Raw genomic sequence first — 10,790 nt, forward strand, 5'->3', positions numbered from 1 at the left:
AATTCTTCTTTAATCTCTATCTTTTGTTTCTTTTTCAGCAGTAACTAAATCCTATTTATTAGGGATGAGTGATGTAACACCCCGTTTTTCAAAGCGAGGGTATATTTTTTTTTTCTAAAAGTAATTAAAACGAACAAAGAAATAAATCAGGAAATGCTTTTGGATGAATAATTGAGTCATTATAAATTACAAGCAGCGGAAAAGTTTCTCCAATTACAAATCCAAAACATTTCTACATAAACATCAAATGGTACATGGGACCCATTCAAAGATGATATAAAACTGATAATATTTGTATAAGTACAGTTTTCCAAAACTAAAATACTCCAAACCAAAAAGAAGGACCCCTAGTCCCTATACATCATCCTAATCTGATCATCCTACCAAAAACTATACACCCTGAGTAATCTCCACGCGCCCCGTGAGATCCTCCTAACACAACCGCAGTCAAGCATTCCCATCTCCATCCCTGTCCGTAGGGTACGAACCGGTAGGGCCGTCCTGACTCTCATCTGAGGGCAAAGCCCAGATTTCCACAATAGTGTAAAGGGTCACCAACCAGAAAATAACAGATAACACATAGCAATTAAGTTTTTGAATGCTCAAAACAACTTTTTAACTAAGCATGCACCTTAACAGTATTTTCAATGTGCGAAAAGTTCATACATTACATTGCCAATGAAAATGAAGGTAAAATGCAGTTCTCGATCTCCTAATTAACACAGGATAAAACAAGGCATGGATAGATTCATGAGCAATTAATCATACAACTAAAAATGAGGGTTTTCACTGAGCCAATCGATTGGGCAATCGATTGGGGTGAAGATTTTTAATGAAAACAGAATCCTGGGCTGAATTCAATCGATTGGTAAATCGATTGATTGGTTCCTGAGCCCCTGGTTTCGAGCCAATCGATTTCCTAATCGATTTGGTGAGGGATTCTTAATGAAAACAGAATCCTGGGCTGAATTCAATCGATTGGTAAATCGATTGATTGGTTCCTGAGCCCCTGACTTAAGGCCTAATCGATTGGGCAATCGATTTCTTAACTGATTCCTTTGAAAATTGTTTTCGAAATCGATTGGCTAATCGATTTTGTGAATTGGCCAAGTCCCTGTTTACCCATCCAATCGATTGGGAAATCGATTTCCCTGATCAGTTTTCCAAAAATTCATGAATTAACCTAAGTCATTCCTAATCAAGTTCACCACTTAACACTTAGCAATTTCTACGCGATTACTACGACACACAAAGGTTCGATAACCATCATACTCACACACAATACACAACACATAGCACTTAACACCTTCATCTCAGTTATCACGATAAATCAAAATTCGAATCACTCAATCATAAACTCAAATCAAACATGACTCGCGTGCCAGGCACCCTAATGCAATGCGTATATGCCAAAATGCATGGACTCGGAATTCCAAACCAAAACCCTCCTCGAAGGGCCGTAAATCATAATTGTACCGCCTATCGCAGGCCAAAGTACCAATTACCGAGGTGCCACCTATCACGGGTCAGCACGATTTACTAAAATGCGTAAATCATAAACGATTTACTAAAACAATTTTGTTTGGTCATTTGAGCCTTTCTAACTACCCTATGCAAATTTTATTATTTGCTAGCCCCTTTGAGCCTTGCCATTTTATGTCGGTTACTATTACTAGCCACATTACAAGTCAAAGACATGACTTTAATTAAATCACCTTATTTGGAGTTAGGTGAATATTTTTTTGTCCCGTCTTGGTAAAGTTCTAAGTTTGGGGTTGCTAATGGGATATCAACCGTTTAAGTTTGGGGTGGTGGTTCTAAAAAATAAATAATAATAATAATAATAATAATAATAATAATAATAATAATAATAATAATAATAATAATGAAGAACAAGAACAAGAAGAATAAAAAAAAGTCAATTTGTGTACTTTGATGAATAACAACTTATGGTTCTTTTGCCAATCTTGGGAATCTCCACAATGAAAATGTGAAGAAAAAAAAAGGTAGAATAATTTAAAAATGTGTACCTAACTCCAAGCAGTAGTAAAACCTACTATCCCATATTGTCCTACCATTACCTAAGCTCCATTACAACTCGAAAGTCCTCTAAAAGTGTAAGTGTTTGTTGCATTATGATTGCAAACTAGAATTTTTCCAAGCCTAGGGTAGGGTGATGGATGTTCTAGGATGTGAGTGATGAATTCATAACCCTTGCTAAACACTTGAGAGAAATTTTGATGATATTGTGTGTAGAGAGAGTGGAACTTGATGAATAAATTGTTGAGACAAAATCTCTCTCAAATGGTTTTAATGATAACAAAATTATTTAAAAGATTATGATTGGGGTTAATGACTAATCCGTTCTTTTGAGTGAATTCATATTAGAAAACAAGTTACTCATCATTAAGATAAAAAGGAGAAAAATATGACTGGCGGGTAGACATACAAGAGGATGAACCCTTAAGAGTATGAACCTTCAAAGTTGCAAAATATTCATCATCACTGAAACAGTGATTTTTAGTCATAAAGAGAATATAAAATAGTGTCAAAGAAGGAATAAATAAAGCAATTTAAACAAAGAGGTTAGAGGCCATATTTTACATGTACGAGGATGGATTGTACGAGGATAGACTGCAAGAGGATGGATCTATAGTCCACATCATCCTCAGATGTTGAAAACGACTCAACATATCAAATACAGAAAGGATGTAGCTAACAAGGCAAAAATATAGTCTTACATGTCTTGATGAATGAAAAAGGAAAAGGACAACTCATGTCTAAGTTTCTAGGAGGTTTGAACCTCCTGTACAGGATGGACTGAATCAGTCCAAGAACAGCTGAATGACAGTTTTGTAATTATGATGAATGACCTTGGACTTTTTGATTAAAGTCCCCAACGGTCATAAAGTGTTTGACACATGGAAATAGCATAAGAAGATCTCTATAAAAGGCATAGAGCTCTTCATTATCGACACACAACAACATTGCATAAAAAGAACAAGATTCTTAAAGCTATCAAGAGCAATTTCCATCATCTCTTTATACTTTTTATAATTTTACACTAGATCTTTGAAATATCTTTTAGAAAGTGTTAAGTAAAGAGAAACATCATACTCATATCACTTTGTATGATTTATAGTAAAGAGAAAGTGTATTTATAGTAAATTTCACAATGGAAATGGTGTTATGATTGATATATAGATGATATGTTAACCTTTGGCACCAATTTAGATGAGGTAGAAAAGATTAAAACTTTCTTATTAAAGAATTTTGATATGAAAGATTTAGGTGAAACAAAATTAATTTTAGGAATTAAAATCATAAGAGATGGTGTAAATTTTGGTTTATCTCAATCTCACTATTTTGAGAAAGCACTAAAGAAATTTGATCATTTTAATTGCAAATTTGTTTCTACACACTTGATCGAAATGTTTGTTTACAACCACATAAAGGATGTCATGTGGCACAACTAGATTTTTCAAAGGTTGAGATTGACATGTTGTTAATAGAGTATTAAAATATTTGAAAGAGACAATTAACTATAGTTTAATCTACTATCCAAAGCATATAGCCAAGTATATAATGGAAAATCTATACATATTGGTTTAAGACATAGTTATGTAAAGGATTTAATTTTAAATGGAGTAATATTCATAGTGTTTGTAAGAACTGAAAAGAATATTACAAATCCTTTGATGAATGGTTTGACAAGGGATATTGTGTTGAAGACATCATTAGAGATGAAACTCAAACCCATATCTAATTAATCATCAATGGTGGAAAATCAACTCACACTTGAGTAACATCAAGTCTTGAGTTCAATTATGAAAGTACACTATTAGAGTGATTGCAAGTACTTGAATATAGATACATCTCAAAAGTTATAAGTACTTGGACAATAAGTATAAAATTGAAAGGTTGAGTTTTACTCCTAATATACATATATCATAAATTTGTTGAAATACATATTATGAGTGTATTTCTGATATATTCTACCTATGTGAGGATACAGTGAGGCCGTTTCAAAGAGTTATAGGGTTTGACTCTTAAACTCTCATCAAAAGGGTACATGACATAAGGCTTTATCAAATGTGTCATCTTTATAATTCTTTCGATAGTATCGATATTTCATGTGTAAGTTGTGCACACTTGTTCTAATGAATAGTTGGTTCAAAGTTCGTTTACCAATCTATTCGAGATGAAATGAAACTCATAGCTAATTAAGTAGTGGTTCAAATCGTGAAACCCATAGCTTACTAAGTAATGGTTCAAATCGTAAGATATAGATATTTCCAAAATATTTGTGAATATATGTATGTATAAACATATTGACATGATAGAGATGTTGATTCAGTGGTTGCACGGAAAAGTGTTATTATTCAGCCACCAGACTGTTGCAATTGTTCAATTAAAATATGGGTATTATTTGTATATACCTTTTCATAAACAGAATGACATAAACACTTCTTCCAAGAGTTGTATCTCTTCCTCAAGTGACATTATATTCTATAAAATGTGTCATTTTGTACACAATGAAATACGAAATTTGGTCATTACTATCCACTTTGTCTCATCCATATACAACTTAAATTTCGATGATCTCGTACTGCCACTCCTTTGCCATGAATTTATTCATTTGCTTTAGTTATTGTGCTACCGGTTGTCAAGTGTAGGAGTTTCTGTTTTTTCATCTATAAAAATTATAAGCAATAAACGTGTCAATTAGAAGTGTGAAAAATTAGTTAAATTGATTTATGATTTATTTAAATTAATTTATTTTAGCTTATCAATTAATATACTTACTTGGAAAACTATTTGATAACGACTTTCAGTTAATTTTCATAAATTATTGTGAATAGTTTAGAAAAACAATTTAAAATTTATATATAAACCATTTAACTTTATTTTACCTTGTGTAATAAAAGTAAAACCATGATCATAGATACTGTACCATCCATTTCCTAAAAGAAATTAAATCTCTATTACTTAGACTTACATACTCAATTAATGCCTCAATTTTTCACAATATGTACTTTTATATACTAACACTTCAAAACTGTAATAATTAACTATTTTTTTTATAAAAACCATAACCCTCTACTACACAACAGTGTAGAGATTTTCAGGCACATAACACCCCACTATTTTTCAAGAATCAAACCAACTTCAACAAATGAAGAAAATGGTAACTGTGTCAAACTATATTCACAAATACACTACTATCAAGAAATAAGTTACTTTCAAGTCAATTAGCCTTATTTTCCATATTATCTTTGTAAACAGTTCAATAGATCACTTTGAAACATCACCAATATCAATAATGAAAATGGTTGTCAAGGTGAAGCTGAATCTAGACAATGTTGACGACAGTCTGGGGAGTTACTTTGCAAGGGTGACAATGGTTGTCTAGGTGAAGCTGAATCTGAATTATCAAAATCAATCTTCTTTGCCATTGGGCTACTTGTCTTGGGACTAGACTTTCTCTTGTTTGACTGCAAAATTCAAATTAATTAAATTAAACGGATTATAGAAATGAAATGATACGAAACTGAACATGTATAGCAAATTCAACATGCTCCCATGATTCTTACCTGGGCTGATGTACTGTTGGTAAGTTTCCCACCAGAAACTGGACGACTCCTTTCCTTGCATTTCATCGCTAACCTTTTGTTCTCCTTTTCCAATATGCTATTTTCATCAAACAGTAGTTTTCCCTATGGTTTATCAAGCCAAATCAGTTATTGCATTTTATAATAAAAAAACTGAAAAAAGTACACAATATAAGAGGCTCATCAATCCTCACCTCCTCTTCAGCTCTGTCAAGGTTAATCCTTAGATGCTCTTTATCCTTTTCTAGAGACATCAATTCAGCAACAAGAGACAAAACTCTCCGAGTTGATTGCTGTAAGCTACAAAATCCAATGATATTAAGGCTTATGAGAGTTAAATATTAAGGCTCCTGATGCTAACATGTTAATTGTCTAAATATGTCTAAGAATAATGTAACAATAAGAAAACTAGACAAGAGAACAGGAGGAACAAAGAAGTACAAGGCTCACCAGTTCCACATTGACAGCAACTTCTTACAGTGCTCATTTTCTCTATTTGCGTCCAAGAATTCATACGTAGAAGAATCATCTTTACTAGCAACTGTTGCCAAAAGGGAGTCAAGCAAACTCTCCTCCCCAACTGTGCTTGCCGAAGAAGAATCAACCTTATTAAAACAAATTAAATATCAGCAGCTAACATTCAAGACCAAAGGATTAGAGCTTGTAAAAGCCACCCACCCCCATTTCAAGTTTTAAGTGAAAGGGTAAAAAATATGAAACTACAGGTAAGTATATTCCTATTCTAGTAGAAGTAGTAGTCCAAGTTGTTTCCTGACTTAGCAGTACCAAAATAAGTAGTTCGTATAAAAAATAATTCCAATGTTTCATGATACTAATGGAAATCAAAATTAGATTACGAAGCGGTGTTGTTACTCGCAGATTGCAGAAAATAGCAATTTGTTCAGGTACCACAACACAACAGTGCTAAAGTGCCGCTATAGCCCCCATTTGACAATATTTTGTACTAATTAGCGTATCGTGCAACATTAGCAGTTTGTTTAAATTAAGCTACACTATCATGCTATGTTTGATAGAATGATTGCAGATTAATAAAAGTGTTCAGTAAATAGAATATTGAGAAATCCAAATTGAAAGGAGAGTAAGCATGTTGGCAACTTGGCTATTTAATAACAAGCTGATAGCATTAAGTTCTAAAGTCCGTACTATCAGAATCTAACACTAGCATGTTTTGAAGTCCTGCATACCAGAGTTAAATCAATTATGCCCTTAAGAAATCCAAGAACATCTAAGGAAGATACCTCGTATGATTTTCAAGTAAAACAATGATTTAAATCAGAAAATGAAATTCCAACTACTCAGGGATGGAGCCGGATTACCACCATTACCATGTCTGGGTAAACTTTTTTATAAGCCATATGTAAAGACATGGTGTAAAACATGTGTAAGTTCACCCATAATGTGGAATAAAATCGATAAGTAAGATAATGATGTTATAAAAACATACACTATGTGTTGCTTGTGATTGACTAAATTTTTTATAGCAGCTTCGGAAGGAAAATGAAATGGAGGCATTGCGGTGAGAGAGATAGAAAAGAAAAAGAAAAAAAAAAAGGAAGGATAGACTCCCACCATGTATGATGTCTAAACCCAGTGTTGTTAAATCAATTATTTAGTACAAAATGTTTTCAAATAGCAAATGTAGTGGTAATAAAACAGTGTTGCATAATTTGAAGAAACCGCTAGTTCCTATGCAATCCAGAATTGACAACACTGTCTAAAACCCTCTCCTAAACAAACCCAAAAACTACTTATTTTTATACTAAAAAATCAATTAAAAAGTTTTTAAATCACAGGATGGATAAACTCTGAAAATAGTGTAATTATTCAAAAACTCTAGATGACCTGTATCTCATAAAAAGTTCTACAGTACACCAATGATTAAGAGCATTCTCACAATCACAAAATCTTGATAAAAACAAAAGCATTACGTAGAAGCCGTTTCAAAACATTCCACCATGCAACACAATTAGTTGTCTAAATTATATAATTCATTAACTAATTAATTAATAACTCAAAATCACGACTTCAAAACAGAAAACAAAAAGGATGAAAAGAGCTATACCGATTCATCCTCTTGCTGGCATTTTTTCAATTTCATCTCATACATGATCAAGTCGCGTTCCAACTCTTCAACTCTTATATAAGCCTCCTTCGCACGTTCGTCAGCTTCATTCCCAAAATCCATCAACGCTTCCCTGTCATTATCATAAAGCGCACATTCCTTTTCCAATTTTTGACAATGCGCCACCAGACTCTCACACTCCGCCGCCAATTTCTGATTCTCCTCAACGAATTTCTTTAGCGTTAGCGCACTCGCACACGCTTCATTCTATTCAAAATTAAAAAGAAATAAAAAATTGAAAAGCAAAAACAGAAATGATCAAAGGAAAAATGGAAGGATCCGAAACAAACGAACCTTAGATGTTTCGATGAGTTCGTCTTTTTCCTTTAACTTTTGGAGAAGTGAAATATTCTGATCGAGGAGTTTCTGTTCAGATTCTTTGGAAGCACGAAGCTTGATGTCGAGGGTTTCAGAAGAAATCGGAAGCCCTAGACAGTGATCGATGGATTGCTTGATAAAATTGTCGATTTCAGGAGGAAGAGACATTGTTATTGTTATTGTTGCTGAAAATGAAAGGTTCAAAATCAGTGGTTACGATGTCGCAGAGGCCTGAGACTGAGAGTGGTACAGTAAAAATAAAGGGACGCGAGGGTCACAACTCAAAAATATGCAAATTCAATTCAAATTGAAATCTGAGGAGCCGTTGCGTTGTTTAAGTTTTGAAAAATTTATATTAGGGGTTTTCTACATGACCAGGCATTTAGCTTTTGCTTTTACCGGAAGTGTGTTGCGGTGCGATTTGGCTAGGTTATGGAGAAAAATCATCTTATCCAAATAAATAATTGAACCAAAATTCATTTGATTTAAAAAAAAAAATTAGTTGCGATTTCGTTTGGTTTCAATGACATATTTAAAACAAATTTATGAACTCATTATTAAATATTAATACAAATTACAATTGTAAAATTTTTTTATTGACGTTACTAGGCAAATCAAATTACTTAATCAGTCAACAACATTATGGGAAGCATTATGTCAGTTACACCAAGCCAAATTACAAGAAAAACAACACAATACAATTTAAATAAATTATATGTTGCAACACTTAAATAATTCATAATTTTCATTCATGGCAGCATTCAAATTTTTACTTTTTTTTTTATATTTTTTTTATTTGATTAAAATGCTACACTCCAAAACAAATAGAGAAATGTCCTACTTTTTTATTTCAGTTGTTGATTCCAACTTGAAGATGTGACGATGTGAAGACAAAAAAATTTATTCTTAATTAGATAGTCGCATTCTCGGGATGCGACCTTATACTGCTATATTTTTTCTTGTTGTCATTTTATAAATAATTTTGTTAATTATTAATTTTGTTTATTATTAATTAATAAATTAAAATATTCAAAATACTATTAATAAATTAAAATACATTAATAAAAAATAATAATTTTAATAATAATAATAATAAAGTAAATTATATTAATAAAATAAACTTAATTAAATTCAATTAAACAAACAAAACACGTAAAATTAAAGAAAAATACACAAATTAAAAAAAGAATACATCAAATTCATATTTTATTATTATTATTTTTATTAATTTTTATTTATTAGATAGAAAAATATAAGGAAATTGTTACAATAATATACTGAGCAAGTTGTTACAATAATGTGTCAAAATAAATAAGAGAAAATTGTTATTATAAGATAAAGTTGTTATAATAACGTGTCAAACACAAACGTGTCCCTAATATTTTGTTTGTAAAATAAGAACGCATTTTCTTAACAACTTTCTCTTGTTTAAGTGCATTTTTTCCCTCCAATTTAATGTGTTTTATTTTATATTTGATTGACAGTTTTTTGATTTTTTTTATTATTTTTAATTTATTAAATAATCAATAACTTAATTGTTAACAAACTAATATTAAGTGTTAATTTAACTGCAAAATAGAATTGAGTTGTCAAAATAATATAACATGTTATTTATTTTCGCGCATCTATTCAAATACGTTAACTTTGATATTTTGTTTGATTTTATTATTAAAATTTTATATTTTTTTAAATATTTTTATTATTATTTTTTAATTACATTAACAATATTTAATTATTATTATTTAATTATATTAACAAAGGAAAAAAATGTTGTTAAATAAGTGGGAGTTGTTAAGATAATAAATTGTTATTTTATCGACAAAATATTATGGGCACGTTCTTTATTTTGATAAGTTATTAAAACAACTTTCTCCTATTATAACATCTTCCTCTTATTTGTTTTGGCACATTATTATTAAAATTATTATTCTTTTTATTATTATTATTATTAAAATTTATAATATTATTAAAATTATTATTATTATTATTAATTATTTTATTTATTATTATTATTTATTAATTTATTTTATTTTATTAATAGTATTTTGAATTTTTAAATATTTTAATTATTTATAATTTATTAAATAATAATAAACAAAATTATTTATTAAATAGAAAAAAAAGGCCATCTATTAAAAATAAAATATTTTATATATATATAAAATAATTCCTCAAAATTTCATTATTTTCTCCCCACATTCATTATCATGTACAATATGCAAAACTAAAATAAGTAGACATTTTAATAATCAAAAACTAAAAAATAGAAATAAATTTAAAATGTCTCACAATTCATACATAATCAACAACAAAATTGAAGCATATGGCTCTCATTTCTCAAAAAAAAAAAAAAAACTAATGCAGCCACTTCGAAACAAGACTAAAATAAAGCTAAAAGACTTCATTCATGCAGCATTCAAAACATCAAGTTCAAATGTAAATCAACTTCAAATGTAGTATTAGTTTTCTTCTCCAAATCCTCCATGAGATACAAATCAACTTCATGTACGTTTTTATTCTCATCAAGATCCATGTCATTCTCAAATTATAAATTCAATGCATTCTCTAAAACAACAAGTTGCGTCACTTCCTTATCATGAGAGGATTGAGAGGGATGTTCATAATCACCTTGACCAACAAAAAGCTTATAGCTATTAAACATATCGGTTAATGTATCATGTATCTTGTCACACAAAAAATTAGCAACTTCTTTTTCA

At 30.5% G+C, this 10,790-nt stretch overlaps 1 protein-coding gene across 1 annotated transcript; it reads right to left on the minus strand.

Moving 5' to 3' along the window:
• Positions 1-5,060: 5,060 nt before the first annotated feature.
• Positions 5,061-8,380, minus strand: LOC101508506 (uncharacterized). The gene is made up of 6 exons (XM_004490331.4): positions 8,050-8,380; positions 7,696-7,962; positions 6,063-6,217; positions 5,807-5,912; positions 5,595-5,717; positions 5,061-5,495 (listed from the first exon to the last, which is right to left on the minus strand). Exons 1-6 carry the CDS (start codon positions 8,239-8,241, stop codon positions 5,337-5,339), a joined length of 1,002 nt encoding a protein of 333 aa, XP_004490388.1. The 5' UTR covers positions 8,242-8,380; the 3' UTR covers positions 5,061-5,336.
• Between the last annotated feature and the right edge of the window lie 2,410 nt (positions 8,381-10,790).

The sequence above is a fragment of the Cicer arietinum genome, chromosome 2 (assembly GCF_000331145.2).
Source record: "Cicer arietinum cultivar CDC Frontier isolate Library 1 chromosome 2, Cicar.CDCFrontier_v2.0, whole genome shotgun sequence".
NCBI classification, from domain to species: Eukaryota; Viridiplantae; Streptophyta; class Magnoliopsida; order Fabales; family Fabaceae; genus Cicer; species Cicer arietinum.

Excerpts from the sequence above, each read along its gene's own strand:
- LOC101508506 (XM_004490331.4), bottom strand. The coding sequence starts at position 8,241 with ATGTCTCTTCCTCCTGAAATCGACAATTTTATCAAGCAATCCATCGAT. Across the intron at positions 7,963-8,049 it reads AACTCATCGAAACATCTAAG|AATGAAGCGTGTGCGAGTGC; the intron begins GTTCGTTTGTTT and ends AATTTTGAATAG. Across the intron at positions 6,218-7,695 it reads GCCAGCAAGAGGATGAATCG|GTTGATTCTTCTTCGGCAAG; the intron begins GTATAGCTCTTT and ends TGTTTTAATAAG.